This window comes from Ahaetulla prasina, chromosome 1 (assembly GCF_028640845.1).
Source record: "Ahaetulla prasina isolate Xishuangbanna chromosome 1, ASM2864084v1, whole genome shotgun sequence".
NCBI classification, from domain to species: Eukaryota; Metazoa; Chordata; class Lepidosauria; order Squamata; family Colubridae; genus Ahaetulla; species Ahaetulla prasina.
The window spans coordinates 41,231,959-41,254,224 of record NC_080539.1 but is presented as its reverse complement, the minus strand read 5'-3'; the positions used below and the strand labels follow the sequence as shown (position 1 = coordinate 41,254,224).

The 22,266-nt window shown below is 38.0% G+C and overlaps 1 protein-coding gene across 4 annotated transcripts in view; it reads right to left on the bottom strand.

Annotated features, from left to right (window-relative positions):
• PSME4 (proteasome activator subunit 4) overlaps positions 1 to 22,266 on the bottom strand; it is a 94,089-nt gene that overhangs the window by 53,828 nt on the left and 17,995 nt on the right. For 3 of the 4 annotated variants that reach the window (XR_009152909.1, XM_058164942.1, XM_058164944.1), the window contains exons 4-9: positions 21,028 to 21,087; positions 16,539 to 16,583; positions 15,598 to 15,747; positions 5,729 to 5,792; positions 3,979 to 4,053; positions 2,680 to 2,802 (exon numbers count right to left, since the gene is read on the bottom strand). Coding sequence is in view for 3 of the 4 variants with exons in the window: in XM_058164942.1 (XP_058020925.1) it covers positions 2,680 to 2,802; positions 3,979 to 4,053; positions 5,729 to 5,792; positions 15,598 to 15,747; positions 16,539 to 16,583; positions 21,028 to 21,087 (517 nt within the window). In the remaining variant the exon portion in view is untranslated. The remainder of the gene's footprint in view (positions 1 to 2,679; positions 2,803 to 3,978; positions 4,054 to 5,728; positions 5,793 to 15,597; positions 15,748 to 16,538; positions 16,584 to 21,027; positions 21,088 to 22,266) is intronic. The other variant, XM_058164943.1, reaches the window with a different exon arrangement.

Here is a 22,266-nt window from a genome sequence, read left to right as displayed (position 1 = left end):
TATCAAAAGCAATGCAATCACGCATGGCAACTAGACTGGGAGATATGAGCACACTATGTGAATGGCTTAGGACAGTAATGGCGAACCTTTTCGGCACAAAGTGCCAAAAAGGGAGAACGTGCGCGTGCGCACCTGGACGCAAGAGGAGGAGCTGCCCAGGGTGCATGTGCATGCTCGAAAATGAACTTTCGGTTTCAGCTACTGAACTTCTGGTTTCAGCCAGCTACTTTTCTGGATTTCTGGCATGCATGCGCACGCGACAATCAGCTGGCCGGCGCGCATGCTCACACAGGAAAATGGAAGACCAGCTCTTCTAGTTTCTGGCACTGCCGAATGCAAAAAGGCTAGCTGATTGTTGCGCATGCATGCACACCAGAAACCCCGAAAAGGAAAAGGTGATGCTGCGCGTGCCAGGCAACATTGCTCTGTGTGTCACTTTGGGCACGTGTGCCATAGGTTCGCCATCACAGGCTTAGGAAATTCCTATGTCTCTGATCTCTCCTCTGGGGGGATGGGGCAGGGGAGGGGGAGGGGGAGGGGGCAGGGGAGAAAAAAAAACAAGCAACCTCTGTAGGCAAAGATTCCTTGCAGGGACGTGCTGAGGACTTTGGAAACTATCTGCACGATAAAGTCGCTCAGATCCGGGACGGGCTGGACGTAGTTTGGGTAGATCCAGGCGGGATGACGGAGGCAGATCTTGGAGATGTTGTCTGGGATGGGTTTGACACTGTGGTTCCTGAGGACATGGACAGGATACTGAGGAGGCTGAACGCTACCACATGTTTATTGGACCCGTGTCCCTCCTGGTTGGTACTGGCCACACAGGAGGTTACATGAGGTTGGCTCCTGGGAATTGTTAATGCTTCTTTGGGGGAGGGTGTCTTCCCTACCGCCCTGAAAGAGGCGGTGGTGAGGCCCCTCCTCAAAAAGCCTTCCCTGGACCCAACTGTTTTAGCAAATTATTGTCCGGTCTCCAACCTTCTTGTTGAGAGTTTGCTGGCGCATCAGCTTCCTAGGTATCTGAATGAAACTGTCTATCTAGACCCGTGCCAGTCCGGTTTCCGGCCTGGGTACAGCACGGAGACGGTGTTGGTCGCGCTGGTTGATGATATCTGGAGGGCCCGGGACAGGGGTTGTTCCTCTGCCCTGGTCCTATTAGGTCTCTCAGCGGCTTTTGATACCATCGACCATGGTATCTTGCTGCGATGGCTGTAGGGGTTAGGAGTGGGGGCACCGTTTTTCGGTGATTCTCCTCCTTCCTCTCCGACCGATCGCAGACGATGTTGGCGGGGGGGCAGATATCGACTGTGAGGTGCCTCTTATGTGGGGTGCCACAGGGGTCAGTTCTCTCGCCCCTCTTGTTCAACATCTATATGAAGCCGCTGGGTGAGATCATCCGTGGTTTTGGGGTGAGGTGTCATCTGTACACTGACGACACACAAACCACCCCAGCGAAGCCGTTGAAGTGATGTCCCGGTGCCTGGAGGCCGTACGGGTCTGGATGGGGAAAAACAGGCTCCAGCTCAATCCAGCCAAGACCGAGTGGCTGTGGATGCCGACATCCCAGTACAATTAGCTGAGGCCATCGCTGACTGTGGGGGGCGAGTCTTTGGCCCCCACGGAGAAGGTTCGTAATCTAGGCGTCCTTCTGGATGCACGGCTGTCGTTAGAAGAACATATGACAGCCGTCGCCAAAGGAGCTTTTTATCAGGTTCGCCTGATACGCCAGTTACGTCCCTTCTTGGACCGGGATTCCCTATGCACAGTCACTCACGCCCTCGTCACTTCCCGCCTGGATTACTGCAACGCTGTTGTGCCTCGCCCGCTCCCCTCTCCACAGCCTAGCCCCTCCCTGATAATGAAGACGAATGGCCTGGCATGCCTCCAGCCCCCAGTCCTGGCACCATGCCCGGACAGACTGAGCAAGACGAATGGCCTGGCATGCCTCCAGCCCCCAATCCTGGCACCATGCCCGGACAGACTGAGCAAATAAACCTCCCCCACCACCACAGCGTGTGAGCATGATGAGCATGAAGCCAGTCACGAGCTAGAATTGCCGGCAGCTGGAGGGTGGACAGATCCACGCTTCCGGAGAATGGAGAGGCGACATCAGCAAAAGGAAGGGAGGGGCAGGCCTGGATAAGTGCTGAGTCATGGAGCCACACCCCATGGCCTATATAAAGGATCTGCTTTCTGGCATTCTTTGAGTCAGGCAAAGTCTAATCTGGTTGCTGAAGTCGCACCTTGGATTCCTGCCTGCCCTGAGAACTCTGACAGGACTTTGGCAAAGCTGCAGAGGCTTTGTGGCCACGCTTGATACAGACTTTCCAGACCCAGCCGTCAGAGGAGGAGTGGGACACGACAAACGCTCTCTACATGGGGCTCCTCTTGAAGAGACATTCCATCATTTCTCCTGGAAGTCTTTATGAACTGTCCTCACTGTCCTGAGCACATATGCTTCCTGTAAAGCAGTTATTGCTATTTTGTGTATAGTAGAAAGACAGTTCCAAATATTGTAATTGAGGATTTTTAAAAAGAAATTTCCATCTGAGCTCTTGCTTATTTTCATGAATATGATGTTCATTAAAGTAGTAAGTAATTTAAAAGTCAAGTAAGTTGACTTATTTACATATCTACATAACTGTACAGCTTCCTCAATGTCATTAAAAAAGATACTACCATCATAGCTGTGATCCACATAACTGCATGCCCTATGTCGTAAGCATTTGTTAGGAATCGTGGAACCATCATCTGATTGCTTCCTACTGGAAGATTCAAGCTACGTAGTATTCTAGTAAATATCTGCAGAAAAGGACATTGAGAAATTAAATAGCAAAACTGTATCATGAATATCTGAACTTTGTTATAAAATTAATCAAACTATTGAAACCCTTCACGTTCAAAACCCAATCTCCAAAATACTCGATTTATAAACAAAAGCATGATTAAAGGAGGTGGCATTGCTACTAGCACAGAATTAACAGGAAATTCTTCAAATTAAACTCATGGTGGAAAACTGAAATTTCTGCTTTAGCAACCTATACTGAGATGTCTCCCTATTAATGCACATTTGCTATTGCACAGCAGCCACTTTCACATCTTGACCAATTGTTGAGGCCAAAAGCATCTGGAAGACATCTACATAACTTGCTATAGAAATTCAATTAGCCCACTAGATATTTCCTTTTAAGTGAACCACTTAAGCTAGGTCAGTATTGCAAAATCAATTTCTGCTCTGGACACTAAATCCGATGACCTAGCTCTCAACATTACTGTTTGGAGAGAGAAGAAAAGCTAATCATAGTCCCAATGAATTTTAAAACTGCAACCATATGTTGTAATTAAGGGATGAATTGGCTTCAGTTCACAGAAATTAAAATTATAAAACATGACAGATGCCATGGCTGCTAAAAAATTATAAAAGTAACAGGTCACTGTTTCCCCATTAAAATCACATTCTTGCAGCTTGGAACCACATTAATTCTTCAAAAGTTTTATTCTTTATAGCAAGAAACAGGAATCCCAGCAAATATCATGACAGTAGATTAAAATTCAAGTCCCCTGTGTGATAATTTTGTTTGCCATACTTTAAAGGGAATAGATTAGTAGAAATAACACTCTTGCTTATGATTTTTTTTTTATGTAAACAAAAATCCTTAAAATATAGTTAAGACTTAAACGTAGTTAAGAAAAATTTAATAGGGCAAGACAGAGAATTAAAAAAACCTGCCCTTCTAATAAAAAGTTTTATATTAATCACAAAAAGTTATAAATTACAAGTTTTCAACTATGTTGTCCAGATAAATGATTTTAAATATAATAAATATATTTAAGTTAGGGTACACAATTTTTATCTTCAGAGCTAAAATAATGAGAGAAAGAGACAGAGACAGAATGAATTAAAACTGCATGTTTTATCAGAAAGCACTTGCGAGGTTTTCTTGTTAATATTTGTAGCATTTTTATATTAAATATTACCTTTGGAATATAGGGATCCCAGTTGATGTAGCCTATGTTATCAGTGGCCAAACGTGCAAAAAGGTTTACTAAATGCTAGAGAGAAAAAAAGCACAGACCACATTTTCATGATACAACAACAACATTAGTACAGTATTAAGGTTTATTCCTGCTTTTTTCTGTAGTTTTCTCAAGTAGTAGGACCAAATATTCATCATACACCATGGGATCATAAAGGATAGCAGGTGGGACACGAGTTAATAATAAGAAAAAAGAAATATAATTATAAAGAATGTTTACCAAAGGAATAACCATAATATTGAGATGCATAAACAGGACTGAGAAGGCCTTTTGGTTTACTGGAAACTAAAATAATAGGTCCTGAGATAGAGATAATATAGTAAAGATAATGAACATGTGGCTTTCCAGGGGTTGCTGAATCCTGACTTGAAGCTGTGGGGAGTTATCCTTCTGGAACATCAAGAAAGCCACAGATTTCTCACAGAAAATAGAGAACCAGAAAGTAGTAACAATAAACTCTCTTAACAGATTTCTCCCAGACAAATTTCCAACAGACAAATTTCAATTAGGGTTCTATACTGCACTGCTAAAATATCTACTAGCTGTCCCATTATGTCAGACGAAAACCCAGATTCACCAAGGCCAAGGTTTACAAAGACCTAACCTCATCAACAGATACAAATAGAGAAAGATTATGAGAAAAAGGAATTTCTCTTTGTCTTGTCACCCAGGAGGTGACATGCAGGTGGGCTCTGGCAGTGATTAATCTTTTTCTGCAAGAAGAGGTAGTGACTCAACTTTTTAAGGAGGCTGTGGTTCCTCTTCCTAAGAGGCCATCACTAGTTTCCATCCTATTGGATAATTTTCTTACTATCTCCAATCTTCCCTTTTTGGAGAAGGTTTGAGAAGATGATTGCACTGCAGCTCAAGAAGTTACAAATATATATATATATATTTTTGCTAGTTTTTGTAAAAACATTTGCTTCTGGTTTCCAGCAAAAACTACCCAGTGGGTAAAAATGGATTCGCTTAAGGAGTGTCACACTTAACAACTGCCACAAAATTGTAATCAAATTAGATCTGGTCATATGGTGAGCTGCTTATTGACTGCAATGATTTATGAATAATTCTGGGCAAAATTGCAATCGTAAATAAAGAAGTAAATGTTTATTATTTATCATTACAGAATTATTTATTTATTTATTTATATATTTCATTTTTCTAAACCATCCATCTTCCTCAAAGAAAGGCTCTGGGCAGTTTTCAATATAAGTAATATAAAACCATGTATAAAACTAACATTAAAATATTGAAATTAATTTAAGATTAAAAAATTAAAAATGATACAGTTATGACATTACAAAACTTCATAAAGGCAAAAATGTCCAAGATGGCCGTTATGACCATATTATGGATATAAACGTAGTCATTATAAAGATAATGATAAATAATATTGTACCTGCACAATATCCATGCAGATATAATATATATTGGTGTGATTTGAGAGATTTATAATAATTAGGCTTAGGTTTGGATTTTCAACCTAAAGGAACCCTAGCATTCAAACAAAAAATAACTCCTGCACAGCATGACAATTAATATCCAAAACCTATAATTGTACAACTAATAGATTAAAAACCTTAAAGTTATTTCAATCTTTCAAGGCACCATTATTTCTAGTCCAATTATCTACATATCATCTTTGTAGTAAAAAGAAGTGGGGAAAATAGGTGGGGCACCTATTACTTACCCCTTCCCATTGTGGAAGATTTTGAACTGAAACCCAAAGGCCTAGAAATTCATCAAGCCAGAGCCTGCAAGACAATGAAATCCCACCAACAGAATTTTAATATGTGAAAATAATTGGTTTCCAATATCTAATACATACATTATAGTTTTCAAAAACAATGTCTGTGGGTATAACCCTATCTATGAAAATGATTTTTATTATGCATAGTGAAGAAAAATGATGTTCAAAATTAAGCGCACTGAAGGCCACACAGATTAGACTTCCTCCATCTGACAAATCTCCAGCCATACTATTGATTTGAGAAACAAAAGTATAAACAAATGTAGAAACCTATCACCTTCTCTTAAAATAGAACAAATGATCTCTTATTCCTTTATCCCATCTCTTATCTATAAAAAAAATCCTCAATGCCTCATAGTTCAGTCCTGATCAGCAAAAGTCCATTAATGTTAACAAGATATAATAATATATCTTGTTTAAAAAGAAATAGACCAAATAAAAGAGGAGGTGGAGTTGCACTATATATAAGAAATAACTACATCTCTACAGAAATAGAGCACAACAATGATGAAAATTATCTTGAATGCATTTGGGTCAACATTAAAGGGCAGGAAAATGATATTGCCATAGGTCTATACTATAGGCCACCCAACCAAACAGAGGAAGTAGATGAACTTTTTGCTAGTCAGCTAACTAAGGTATGTAGGAAGCACATCACAGTAGTAATGGGGGATTTTAACTACCCTGACATCAACTGGGAGACAAACTCTGCACCAAGTGGAAGATCCAACAGGTTTCTAACAAACCTAACAGACAACTTCGTTTCCCAAAAAGTAGAGAAGGGAACAAGGGGATCAGCCATATTGGACTTAATTCTCACTAACAGAGATGAAATTTGTGTTGTAAATGTTGTACCTTGATGAACGTATCTTTTCTTTTATGTACACTGAGAGCATATGCACAAGACAAATTCCTTGTGTGTCCAATCACACTTGGCCAATAAAAAAAATTCTATTCTATTCTATTCTATTCTATTCTATTCTATTCTATTCTATTCTATTCTATGAAATGATAGAAGGTGTTGAAGCTACAGAAACCTTGGGGGCAAGTGATCATGCAATACTGGAAACACAAGTAGTAGAACAAAGTCAAACTAGAGTCTTGGACTTTAAGAGAGCTAATTTCAATAAACTTAGAGACACCTTGAGAAGGATTCCATGGATAAGAATCCTCAAGGGGAAAACAACTGAAGAAGCTTGGGAAATTTTGAAAAGTGAGATTATAAAAGCCCAGTCTCGCACAATACCAATGAAGAAGAAAAATAGTAGATCTCAGAAGAAACCAGCATGGAGGCATAAAGAACTATCTGACAAATTGAAAGACAAAAAGGACAAGTATAAAAAGTGGAAAGAGGGGCAAATAATTAAGGCAGAATATCAGCAAATAGCCCGAGCCTGTAAAGATGAAGTGAGGAAAGCAAAGGCTCACAACGAACAAAGGCTAGCGACAAAAGTAAAAAATAACAAACCAACAAACATGTTGGAAAAACATGTTCTTCCAACATGTTAAAAACAAGAAAAAAGTCAAGGAAACAATTGGCCCATTGTTGGGAGAAAGTGGCAAGAAGGTGACAAGCAACAGAGAGAAAGCAGATCTACTTAACTCATTTTTTGCATCTGTCTTTACACAAAAGGAAAAAACAATCCAACCTATCAAAAACAGCACCACAAAAAACAGATTAGGAACACAAGTAAGTGAACATCTGTCTACCCTAGACGAGTTCAAATCACCAGGACCAGATGGATTACACCCCAAGGTTCTGAAGGAACTGGCAGATGAGATCTCAGAACCACTGAACTATATCTTTCAAAGACCCTGGAGCGCAGGGGAACTGCCAGAGGACTGGAAAAGAGCTGATGTAGTTCCCATCTTCAACAAAGGAAAAACAACAGATCCAGGAAACCACAGACCTATCAGCCTGACCTCAATACCAGGGAACATTCTGGAAAAGATAATCAAGCAACGAATCACCGAACACTAGAAACAAACAAAGTAATAACCAAAAGCCAACATGGGTTTGTCAAAAAGAGATCATGCGAGACTAATCTCATTGCATTCTTTGACAAAATGACAAAATTAGTGGACCAGAAGAATGCTGTTGATATAATTTATTTGGACTTCAGTAAAGCATTTGATAAAGTAGATCATAACTTACTACTAGATAAAGTAGAAAAATGTGGGTTAGACAGCAGCACCACCAGATGGATTCGTAACTGGCTGACTAACCGCACTCAATGTGTAGTCCTCAATGGAACTACATCCACATGGAGGGAAGTATGCAGTGGAGTACCCCAAGGCTCTGTTTTAGGCCCAGTACTCTTCAACATCTTCATCAATGACTTGGACGAGGGTATAGATGGGGAACTCATCAAATTTGCAGATGACACCAAGCTGGCAGGAATAGCCAACACTCCAGAAGATAGGCTCAAGATACAGAAGGATCTTGACAGACTTGAACACTGGGCGCTATCTAACAAAATGAAATTCAACTGTGAAAAAAGTAAGGTTCTACATTTAGGCCAAAAAAAAACCAAAATGCAAATACCATATATGTGGTACCTTGCTCAATAGTAGTAACTGTGAGAAGGATCTTGGAGTCCTAGTGGACAACCATTTAGATATGAGTCAGCAGTGTGCAGCAGCTGCCAAAAAAGCCAACACAGTTCTGGGCTGCATAAACAGAGGGATAGATTCAAGATCACGTGAAGTTTTTAATACCACTTTATAATGCCTTGGTAAGGCCACACTTGGAATACTGCATTCAGTTTTGGTCGCTACGATGTAAAAAATATATTGAGACTCTAGAAAGAGTGCAGAGAAGAGCAACAAAGATGATTAGGGGACTGGAGACTAAAACATATGAAGAACGGTTGCAGGAACTCGGTATGTTTAGTTTAATGAAAAGAAGGACTAGGGGAGACATGATAGCAGTGTTCCAATATGAAGAGGGAGTCAAGCTATTCTCCAAAGCACCTGAAGGCAGGACAAGAAGCAATGGGTGGAAACTAATCAAGGAGAGAAGCAACTTAGAACTAAGGAGAAATTTCCTGACAGTTAGAACAATCAATAAGTGGGACAACTTGCCTGCAGAAGTTGTGAATGCTCCAACACTGGAAATTTTTAAGAAAATGTTGGATAGCCATTTGTCTGAAATAGTGTAGGGTTTCCTGCCTGGGCAGGGGGTTGGACTAGAAGACCTCCAAGGTCCCTTCCAACTTTGTTATTATGTTATCTATTTTAATCTTGATACAAAAAATCAACTTTGTTTTTCCTTCAACTTTTAACAATCTTAATCATCTTCATCCCTTCAAATAATGTCCTAGGAATTTGATTTTTTTCAAGAGCCATGGTGGCACAACCATAGAATGCAGTATTGCAGGCTGACTCTGCCCATAGCCAGGAGTTCCATTGCGACCAGCTCAAGGTTGACTCAGCCTTCAAGTCTCTTGTAAATCCCCTACGGAGATGTTTTATTTATTTACATAAACATAAGGCAGCAAACATATCCTTATACAATGCCTTACACATATACAATGTATATGCCTTATACAATGTAAGCCGCCCTGAGTCTTCGGAGAAGGGCGGGATATAAATTCAAATAAAAAAAATATATATCCAACAGACCTTTCTCTTTCTGTTTTTTCCCACAACAACAACCCTGTGAAATGCATTGGTCTGAGAGAGAATGACTGGCCCAAGGTCACCCAACTGGCTTTCATGGTTAAGGTGGGACTTGAACTCAGGATCCCTTGTTTTCTAGCCTGGTGCCTTAATCACTAGACCACTCTTGATTTGTTATTTGTAAATATCTTTTAATTGTTAAGACATCAGCTACTTTCATTTACATGTTCAATGCAGCATCTTTTTCCAAATAATTCTTGTAGTCCATAATTTTTAAATCGCTTTCAGATAAATTTCATTCTTGTCCCATAAAACTTGTAAAACTTATAGCAAATACCCTCATTCTACAGAGGCAGGCATTTTTAAAATTAACTTCTGGGTCCATTGTTCGAAAATATCCTTCAATGTGTCCAATGTTAAAATATTTTGCCCCACTCTATTAATAAGGCAAATTTAAGTGTTCTTTTCCTTTACTTGTAATCTTTGTTCTTTCTAGATTCCTTTAGTATCCAACCTTCAAAGTTTCATCCTATCAAGTTTTTAAAAACAGAATTCAAAACAAAAGCATTTTCTGATGGAAAAGATAAATTACAGAATCTTATTTCAAATCCATCTAGACCCTTAATTTAGTTGTAACATTCCAAAATTAAAGTCTAATTACTCTTTTGCTGTTTACTTCAACAGAAAAAAAATTAAACTTGTATTTAAAACTTCTTTTGCTACATAATGGAGCAAACTCATCCAGTACTATAAAGTGTGTTGATTCAAAGATTAATAACTGAAAAGTAGCTAACAATTTCCAAAAGTGGTTAGAAGTGGAATTATTTAAACTTAGTGTCTTTCTGAAGGCGATGACTGCAGTTTGAGGGGAAAAATAGTTATTCCCTTGTCTCCCATAGTTCTAACGCTGCCACAGATCATTTTGTTACGATGCCCTCATGAAGAGCAATTGTATGGAGTACTTGAGTGATCTCAAATCCTTTCCTTGTCTGGAGAGGAAATGCAAAGAGACGGACTATTCGCCGACTCTTCATGCTGCAACAGTTGTCTGCTGAGTCTTCTCTGAAATTCCTACAGCACAGGCTTCCAAGACCATAGTTTATATTGGGGTGGGGTAACCTGCAATCCACAAGCCCCTTTTTTGACCACACCATCAAATTTCATCAGTGAATTACGATAATCAGTGACTCGGTTTTTCTCAATTTTGAAGCAAACAACACGAGAACTGCAACATGCTAAAATTGCCTTAATTGTTTGAAAAGACAAAGGAAAACTTCAACCTTCATGCCCACAGTCAAAAGAAGTACATCAATTTCATATTAAGCACTCTGTAAATACAGTCTGTACTTTTAATACACTTTGTAATGATTAAAACACTTGAGGCTCCTTGACATTTCAATTTTTTCGTAACTGAATTTTAGAAGTTGGTTAGGAAAAAAATGACATTTATGTTGACATTTGTGTTGAGTAACTAAATATAAATAAAATTTTAAAATATGAACCTTATTAAATATTTGCCATTATTTGGCAATACCCACTTAAACTGGACCAGAATAAGAAAGGCCTTATTTCCTAAGCTTACAGTCTGATCATATTTGTAGGCAGGCATACAAACCTCTGAAGCTGATTTTAAATGATTTTAAATTGCAGATAAGACTATTATAGATTAAGGTACTGTTTGTGATCCCAGACCACTGTAGATGTAAAAACTGCCAGTACGTTTTCTGTACCCAATCAGTGCAAACCATTATTTCACAGATAACTATGCAAGATCTGTTCTATTGAATTAGAATCACTATTGACAAAAATAAACAAAGAAGCAAACTCCTGGCTTAGCTTCTCTGGCCAGCAATAAATTTAAAACTCCCAAACTCCATACTAGGTAATTCAGAGGAAATAATACACAAAAATAGATATAAAGTTCCATGCATTAAAATTCAGCTCTCTACTCAAAGTACCTTTTTTAAAAAAAAAAAATAAGAAAAGCTTCATTTGTTACTACAAAACTACCTCCAGACATTTATTTGACAAGCAAACAGCATCCTTTGATAAGAAGATGAAGGCAGAATTAGTCAAATGAGTGGGAGTTTTGTGTGTGAGAGCCCCAGTCATAGCTTCAGAGAACAGCCTTGCCTTAGAATGTATGCCTCTATATCTGATATAAATATTATTTGGCAATACCCACTTAAACTGGACCAGAATAAGAAAGGCCTTATTTCCTAAGCTTACAGTCTGATCATATTTGTAGGCAGGCATACAAACCTCTGAAGCTGATTTTAAATGATTTTAAATTGCAGATAAGACTATTATAGATTAAGGTACTGTTTGTGATCCCAGACCACTGTAGATGTAAAAACTGCCAGTACGTTTTCTGTACCCAATCAGTGCAAACCATTATTTCACAGATAACTATGCAAGATCTGTTCTATTGAATTAGAATCACTATTGACAAAAATAAACAAAGAAGCAAACTCCTGGCTTAGCTTCTCTGGCCAGCAATAAATTTAAAACTCCCAAACTCCATACTAGGTAATTCAGAGGAAATAATACACAAAAATAGATATAAAGTTCCATGCATTAAAATTCAGCTCTCTACTCAAAGTACCTTTTTTAAAAAAAAAAAATAAGAAAAGCTTCATTTGTTACTACAAAACTACCTCCAGACATTTATTTGACAAGCAAACAGCATCCTTTGATAAGAAGATGAAGGCAGAATTGGTCAAATGAGTGGGAGTTTTGTGTGTGAGAGCCCCAGTCATAGCTTCAGAGAACAGCCTTGCCTTAGAATGTGTATGCCTCTATATCTACGATATAAATATTATTTTGGCAAAAATGAAAAGTTAAATGGTTATCTTAAATGTTATATCATTAACCTGGAATAAAGTCTTTGTTCTCTTTTTAAATTTGCAAGTTTGTGGAATACTTATTATTCTTCTCCAGTAGCACTGCCACCTCTATTCATGTACTGAAAACAAGAAAATATTGGGGAAAGAGAAGGGAGAAATTTTTATAGACTCAGCTATAATGATACCTATCTTCTGCTCAACTAACTACTGGTGCCTGAGATATCAGTTCAAGCATCTAAAGGTTCTGAATGCCAAATCACTCTTTAAGGAGAGGCAACATTCATGAGTCTTCTATATGTTATAAGACTTCACAAAGGAAAGACATATAAATACAATGACACCAGTAGTGGGTTGCAAAACACAACGCTACCAGTTCACTTGTGCGCACGTGCACAATGCTTCTGCGCATGCGCAGAAGTGTCCAGTGTGGGTGGGCAGGGCCTCTCCCCGCCGCCACCGCTACCAGTTCACCGATCCAGATAGAACTGGTAGCAACCCACCACTGTATGACACATATACTGATAACATAGGTAAAACAGAGCCTACCTCCAAAGAAAAATAATCTATGAAAAAAAAATGCAAGTAGAAAAATTGTTATCCTTTCTTAGGTTTAGTTATCCTTTCTTAGGATTAGTTAACTGCAAAATAAAACAACCATTTATAAAAACAATCAATGACCTATGAGGTACAATCCCAAAGAAAAAAATCAGCAATTGAGGGAATTGCTTAATGACCTTGAAATAATAAATCCAAAGAGAAGCTGAACTATGAAACTAATTATTAAGCACATTCAAGGACAGTCTGGAACACCATGGAAAAATATATGCAAGTAATTCTCAATTCATGAGACCAGCAAATATGAAGAACATTTTAAATGTTCTTAATGCAGTTAACTATACACTAACTTAGATAACGCAATAGTTGCCCTAAGAAATTCTATGAAATAATCACAGATTAATTAGGATGAAAGGGGAAGTTTCTTTTTCTTTTTGTGGAAATTCTCAGTATTTGATGAAGAACATAGTGCCATAACTTTGGAACTTTTTTCCATTTATTTAGGAAACACATCCAAGTAAGCAGGCTCCTGTTGATTTCACCATATTGTTTAGCTAAGATTTACTAGTAAACAAGACACGATAACTTCTGTTCCAACTCTTTCTCAAGACTGTCTTTGCAACTTGAGATTAAAAGGGCATTGCAACGTAATTTTTCTGTATTTAAGATTGCAGCCTAAATTTCCTCCTACTACGTTTTCAAGTTACCATATGTTAACCTAACCAGTACATCTACATGGCTGTTTCTAATACCTGCCCTATAAGTAAAGGTTCTCCTCGCACATACGTGCTAGTCGTTGCCGACTCTAGGAGGCGGTGCTCGTCTCCATTTCAAAGCCGAAGAGCCAGCGCTGTCCGAAGACGTCTCTGTGGTCATGTGGCCGGCATGACTCTACACCAAAGCACACAGAACGCTGTTACCTTCCCACCAAGGTGGTCCCTATTTTTTCTACTTGCATTTTTACGTGCTTTCGAAACTGCTAGGTTGGCAGAAGCTGGGACAAGTAACGGGAGCTCGCCCCGTTACACGGCAGCACCAGGGATTCGAAACGCTGAGCTGCCGACCTTTCGATCGAAAAGCTCAACGTCCTAGCCCCTTGAGCCACCGCGTCCCCTTATACCTGCCCTATATTCTACTTTAAAGACATTGTTGGCATTGTTTCTGGTACAGTTTGGCACAGCTACCTCCCATGACTCTGATTGGCAGTATGTGGCCGCTTCTATCTATCTATCTATAATCCTTGGAAGTTGGAAGTTGAGTAGCAGGTCCAAAGCACAGTTGCCTTTTCAAGTCTTCAGTGAGTCTTCTTCTGAAACGTGCAATTTACTTTCTGTAGCAATCTCCTCTAGACATCTACTGAAGCTAACAAGGCTTTGTCATCCAATATGATATACTATCCTTTCTAAGTTACACCAGCCCACATTACTTTTAATTAAAATAACAAACTTTCAAAGCCATTATTGCCTATATCCATATTAGAAGCTAATCTTTACACCTTCTACAGCAGTGGTAGTCAACCTAGTCCCTACACCCACTAGTGGGCGTTCCAACTTTCATGGTGGGCGGTAGGGGTTTTGTCTGATACTGAAGCACTTTCCTTTAATTTAATTGACTTTTTAAAAAAATTCATAGCATTATTTAAAAACATTTTCATTAGGTTTTCATAAAATTCCCCATCACAATTTAAATTTCTGAAAATATACCATTTGTATTGCCTGCGCTTAAGTTTAGTTCACGTTACGTAAGTGAAACTAAATGGCGCTATAGTGCAACCGCAAACAAAAGAGCCTCATCCCAGAATAGCTCGCGCATCTCCCCCCACACCACCCAGCTGTAACAGACAAGCAGAGCTGGTAGCCTGCGCCCCCCCCCCACCTACTTTATAAATCACCATTACTGTGGAACCAGTGGGCGTTTAGAAAATTTTACTAACAGAGATACAAAAGTGGGCGGTAGGTATAAAAAGGTTGACTACACCGGTTCTACAGCAAAGTTCTCCTAGTTCTTCCTTTTCTTTGTGGAAAAAGAAATCTACCTCAACAGTTCCTTCTCCTACATTTTCTTATGGAAAACCAAACTATCACTGTTTGCTAGAACAAACTGTCTGTTGGGGTTTCTTCATGGATATGTGACGTGTTAGTAAGAAGCCTTGACTGAATCCGAGCTGTCACAAGGAGATTAAAAAACTTGAATTTACTGTATTATTTTTTAAACTTTGACATTTAATATTTATTCAACCACATCAGTGACAGGAATTTAATTAGTCAGATTTCTGCACATGGCAAAGCATTCCAAAAGGCCCCTTAAGCTTAGAAGACATTTGAAGGCTATTTCTATTTGTATAAATGTAAAATGCAAGGCATTATTAGTACAATAAGTTTTTTTCTTTTCTTGGAGGTTCTGACAATTGAGCAACCTCATGACATCTGGGCATAAGTCCTGGAACATGAACCAAAAACAGGACACTAACAGGACTGGCTTGTTAAGGCTCAGAATTTCAATATAATTTTGCTTCAGAGTTTTGGTTCACTGGTTCACTGAATAAATAAATTTAACTGAAAAAAAACCCACTAGACTACTGTTTCAAGAGAAGCAATTATTAGGTGAATTGGTAAAATCTTGTCCCTTAAAATTTTGCATTCAAAACAAAAAGTATCAAGTCAGTACAATAGTAATTATTATTTACTATTTATTTACTATTACAGTATGTGATAGTAAAGCCCAAGTTCACAAACATCAGCTTTAAATGAAATAGAACATTATATAAAATGCTGCAAAGCAACTTACTTAAAACCTTTGTGATGGCACTCTGGAGGAAGAGTGGTAGGTAGAAACAGTTCAAAATAAGTGATAGCTTTTTGCATGGTAACGTCAAAAGGGCACATTAATGGCCGCCATTCGTCTAACATCTCTGCTGTGGCACTTTCTGGGAAATAACTAACAAGAAGGATTTTTGCATCAACATGTATTACTTACTTATAAGTAATCCCTATCAATAAATCTAAGATACAATATAACAATAAAAAGTACAAGTTAAACATGTTTCTGAGACAAAGATATACTAGCTAGATATTCACAGCATGGAAATAAAATCAATGCAGTTGCCAGCTTTGTCTCATACAGCAGGGCATTTCATAATTAGACTTCTATATCCAAGAGAATCCACTCCCAATAAAGGAGAATATTTGTAGCTCAGAGTTGAAATGAGGGGTCCTTGGTGCTCTCTGAGTCCGGTTGTTTTCTTGGAGACATTTCTATAAAATAATCTAATGCAAGCAGGATAATTATTTAAGATACATGCACTGTAATTTCTGCAATTCTGCAAATTTTAAAACACTTTAAAATAATGCAAGAGATATCTTGAAATTTAATCATGGAAATGTAAACATCAAATAGTCACTTTATACGCCCCCTCGTTGTCCCTCATATATAAAGTATATTACTATATTTATAATATAGTATAAATATAATTTTCAGTAATGGGAGATTTCCAAAGTTTTTTTAGCTAAACCTTGTTAGCATTCTAAGCAACATATTTATTTGACACATTTTCGTCTCCACCACTGAAGGTACAACTTAACCAGAGGACTCCTGTTACTGGCAACAAGGCCCTATGAACACATAGTTTTTTCAATTTCATAAAGAAGACAGCTACATATATGCAAGATAGTCTCACTATCAAAGAGTTTAAAAAGTACATAAAAATTGAAAATGGTTAAAGTACTTACAGTCGACAATTTTTCACAAGAGTCTTCAAAACACTTTCTACTGAGCTAAAAGGGGGGAAAGGTAAATAAATTACAGTATGCTACTTTATAAGAAGAATATAGTTATATAATTATGCAAACCCTAAGATGGTATTGATGCAATTTCCCATTATCTATGTACATGCAGCAGTTAATTTTATTTAAAGATACATACTTAGTTACAAGTATTACACTTGATTTTTGACTTTTTTTCTATTTCCTCTAGAGTACTGCTTGGACCACATATGGAATCATGTTTTTCCTATATCCCAAATACTACATTGAGTATGTTTCGGTTTTTAAAAACAAAAAGTCACATAATAGTAAATCAGGTTTAAAAATATAATTGAGTAAACTGCATCACACACACAAACTTACTTGCCAATTATTTTTGCTGTTAACATATTTTGAGATGCTACAGTGTTTTTAAAAGCCTTATCTTATTATGTCCAAAGGAAGTATCCCTGGACAATTGTGTCTATTGACAAGAGCATTCAAGGGCGCTCAAGCAATGGCTTATTTCAAAATGCTCTATAATACGGATTATCTAGTCTTATTTCAAGCTGTTTTCTGATGCACTTTTGGCACTGAAACTTCTCAACAGTTTGTCAAATTGTCTTCTAGACTGGTTACCTACACTGAGATAAATACTTTACATGATTCTGATCTCATCTGATGCATATGTTTCAAAAAGTATTGGGGAACTAATCTGATTTTTTTCACAAAATAATTTTGCTACAGAGTTCCACACTGCTCTATTTGTTTTCCGTGAATTCTAACACCCTAGTAATTAGAAAAATAAGTCTAGAAATTTGGAGTATAGGATTATCAATATCCTTCTAGCAATCAGATTTTTCCTCCTATCTAGTTCAGACATGACAGCTCAGTTATACAGTATGTTGTGGCAATTCACATAAAAGGAATACATTTAAATAGAGTATGTCTTTGTCAAGAATTAAAATGGCATATTTATTTCAGAGTGTCTCCTATCAGATCTTTTGAGGTATCAGAAGCATGTATCTTAAGATAAAAATGACTCTGATGTAGGAATTCATGCTTCTGGAAAATAATGGTTCTATTGTAAACTATAAGTCTACCTCTGCAAAGGTGAAATCTTGATCTACTTGTAATCTTCAAATAAAGTGATATCATTCACAATACACGTTTCCTAGATCTCATTACATTAGTGAGAATTAAACAAAAAACATGCTGTCAACTAAAAATATCTCTGCAATCAGACTTTTGAAGATCTAAATAGTTACGGATAAAAGCATTTTAACAACTCACTTTTCCTTTATTAAACTGCCTATCTCAGAGAGTAATTAAGACAGGTTCCTATCTTAATAAATACAGTTAGCTGTGTTGATGGACCTTCATTACCATAGTGTCATATCTCTGAAGTGCCCTCCCCAGAAATGCAGACTGTATTACAATAACTGTAATTTAAAAATATTTTTCCTTAGATATTCTCTCTCTCTCTGGCTGTGTATATAGTTGCTACTGCTTTCTTACTACATTTCAGAGTTATTTAGAAGCTTCTAATATTGAATTATTTAAAAAGTTCTCCAACTAGAAAGGATCGGTAGAAATATTTAAAAATAAGAAAAAATAAATAAAAACATTCTTTACTGATTTTTCATGCACTCATTTCTTTAAGGTTTTTAAGCAGGAATAGTGGTATATTTTATAAAATTGGTTTTATTTTTAAAATCATATATGTGCCATTTCATTTTTTATTTTAACAATCTTAGTCCTGAGTGATATCTATGATTTACTAGAGTTAAGTAATAGTACAAAAATAAGCAACATTTTCCTGGCACAATAATAATAAGATTAATATTCAAATTTATACTGCAGTGCACTCAGGAGAGTGAAAGTTCTAGTAATAGTAAATTCTGTCCAGTATAAAAGCCATTTTCATTCAGACTAGCTGATCTGAAAAAGAAAGTTTTTACTAAAATAGAAACTCAGTAACAGTTTTCTGCCTACAAAATAATATCCTACTGCCAGAACAGGGGTTCCCAACCTTTTGGACCTCAGGGACCACCAAGTCCATAATTTTAAATCCCGGGAACACTAATACGAATCCAGTGCGCTGCTTGCTGAAGCGCCTGGACTCCCAGTGATAAGATGGGGTCCTTTAGGCACTGTCCCTCCTCTCTCTTTCTCTCTTCCCCCCCTTCCCTCTCTCTCCCACTCATTCTCTCATTCTGTCTCCCCCTTTCTTTCTCTCTCTCCCACTCATTCTGTCATCTCTCTTTCTCTCTCCCCCCTTTCTCTTTCTTTCTCTCTCTCTCCCTCTCTCTCTCTCCCCCTCTCTCTCCCCTTTCTCTCTCTGTTCCCATCTCTTTCTCTCTCTCCCACTCATTCTGTCACCTCTCTTTCTCTCTCCCCCCTTTCTTTCTCCCTCTCTGTCTCTTTTTTTTTTGTTTACATTTATACCCCGCCCTTCTCCGAAGACTCAGGGCGGCTTACAATGTATAAGGCAAGTATAAGGCAAAAATAAGGCTTTCTTCCCCTCTCTCTGCCCCCCCTCTCCCCTCTTTCTTTGTCTCTCTCTCTCTCTCCCATTTTTTCTCATGGGCCAGCCAGTGTCTTGGGGCTGAGAGGAAGTCAAGTGTCTCCCTGAGAGACCAAGGTGCAGGAGCACCAACAAGGGCCGGAAGAAACAGCCGCAAGATCCAGCTCCGCTCTGGAATATGGAGTGAATCTCCATTCCCCCCCTCCCCTTGCCAGGCGAGGAGTGACTGGGAAGGGAGGGAGAGGGGTGGGGACAGCCACTGGTGGGTTCAGCTGAAACTAAAGCAGGGGGAAGAAACAGCCTGGGGTTCCCGCCACCTGTTGCTTCGGCCCGCCTGCACCACCATTCCCCCACACACACACCATCACCTCATTCCAGCCAGCGAGGGCTCTGCTGCAAAATTACAAATTGCCCAAACCTCCCTCAACAGCAGAGATTTACAGCCCCACCATGAACTGCCTGGCCAGTCCCATCTTCCAGAGCTCTAGTCATGGAACTGGCCATTGCTTATCCCAGAGCAGCTCCTCCACCCAGGTGCGCCACGGATCACCATTTTCTCATGGACCACCAGTGGTCCACGGACCACCGGTTGGTGACCACTGAGCTAGAAGGATTCTAGGAGTTAAATCACCTAAGAGGCAAAAATGTAGAAGCAAGAAGCTAAACAAAAGCTAACTGTAAAGCCCTTGCTATCCAAACTCTTTTTTTTAAAAAAAATCATAAATACCTGATAAATCAAAAGGCAGTTCTGTCTCTGAAGTCACAGAACATTGCTAAAACAAAGTATGACTGCAGACTCTGGAGATAGTCATAAAGGCCCACCGATTTCAAAAGATCCAAATTTTGATCACGTCACTGTGGAGATGCTGGTCATAAAATTATTTTTCAACCCAGTGCAATTTTGAATGATTGCTAAATAGGGCAGATGTTAAGCAAGAACAACCTTTTATGATAAGTAAGCCATGTTGCTTTCCTACGGAAATTGTTAAGTCCCACTATTTTTTCCCAAGTTCACCATTGTACAGCTCCAAAAACCTAGTCCATCAAGGGGCTGTGTTCAAAATCCATCTACTTAATCTTCCAAGGAAAGATAGTAGAAGGGAAGGGAGTGTGAGTGGCTGAAAATGCAAGGCACTCCATTATATAACCTGCTGCCAAGCTTCCAAAATGATTGGTTGAAGCATCCAAGCCATGCCCAATACCGCCTGCTGAATTGAAGAAGCCACTGATGTAGTAAAGCCTTGCCAATATTCTCCTGGATACCTGGCAACGGTCACTGAATTCTCAAATCCTAAACTCGGATGATGACATTGTGTCATACAAATTTCAGTAGTAAGAAGGTATGACTGGGTTAGTTAGTGGCTGACAAGGTTAAGCAAGCTGAGTGAATGCAGTGAGTGAGCATTTGTCTAAACTGTTTGTTGTTAATTTTTCTTTCACAGCAAATAATCTGTTATACTGTATAATGGCAATTAATTACATTTTAAAACTGGAATCCTAAAAATTCTTAAGTTAGTGTGTATTGTTATCTCAAACTGAACTGCAGGTATAGGTTAACATTATTTTAAATTCAAATAACACTTATTCTACATTTTTAGTCATTCTACCAACCTATGTACTGAAATTAAATTCATGCATTTCTAGAATATTCTACAAATTATGCCTAAAATCAAGTATAATTTATGTTAGGCACCTTAACTATAACTTATTTGTTAACAGGCAATTAGCAAGTAGCTATAATTTTTCAGCCACTTCACACACATATCTTTTATTGTAATTCAATTTAAATACAGTGCGACATTCCCATAAATTGTGGTGTCATGTTAACATTGGATTTTTCAGTTTTATATGCAGGAAGTTACAGGTACATGACAAATGTTACAACTGAACAGGCCATGCACAAAGAAAACAGAGGCCAGAGCTACATAAAAGCAAAATAATTGTCCTTACCACCTATGTAAAACATTAAGCACAAATGTTTTAGGTGAAGACAAGCCTGGTCGACATGAACTGAACATAAAGAAAAAAAGATTTTAAAACAAAATAATGAAAAAAGCAATTGCAGCATTTAAACCAAATAATGTTAAAGCCACAAAAATCATTATTCATATTCCTTTTATTTTTAATTCATTCTTCCAAATTCATCCAAAGTGAAATATAAATTGTAAGCAATGTTGTCAGAACACCATGAAAGAAAAAGTCGCACTGCACCATTTAATTTCAAAACCAGCCTGCCTGAAAAAAAGGAAAGGTTGCTTTGGCATTTATTGCTTTCCCTTTAGTTCCTTTTCTATTTTTATGCAGGAATCTGTTGTTCAAAGACAGACTAAGCATCAAAAATGTTATTAAATGTTTCTTAATTCAGTTTGCCTGACTGAGGGCAAAATTATTAACCTAGAAATAACTTCGAAGTAAGCACCTGTCTTATCAAATAAGCTAAAAATTCAAGCAGCAGCAAGGCTAGAAACGTATTTGTTTCAAACAATGCCCCTTAGCATTAAATAGCGAAATGTTCTAAGAATAAAATTATTATACTGTATAGGATAAACCCCTGCCATTCAAAGTTGAGAAAGGAATTTTCTTCAGGGAGGTAGATAGAAGCAATGTTACATGTTAAATTAGATAAAACCAGTAACATCTGTTTTGATGGCATCAGCTTAAAGTAAAGGACTTTTCTAGCCTTATAATCCATAATGCTGTTACCTAAAAATTCAATAGATTAAAACCTGATCATCACACATGCATAGTGCATCAAAGATATGCTTGTTTCTACCAAAGCATTAGTTTCCAAAAGTGGGTAGACTATAGTTTTGTGCAGGCATTTGGTCTACTCATACAAGGGCCAAAAGCAGGGAAGGAATATGGCCAAATGCATTCCCAACTCTCAAAGTTCTCATTCTTCAAATCTATGACCTATCTATACTGAATAAAAAGCACAAAGGAAGTTTTTATTTGCTGGGATAGTAGTTACATGCTCATATTTCCTAGTACATTAAACTCTCCAGTAAACCTACAAAGTGTTGACATAAAGCTTATGTACTTTTCTATTTGGGAATGTGAATGGTCAGTTTTCATTTCATATCTTATAAAGTCTGAAAAATATTTTTCTCCAAAATAGGGCTATCATATCTGGACTATAAAAACTTTAAGATTTTGCTGCACTTAATGACTCCTTGGATTTTAGTAACT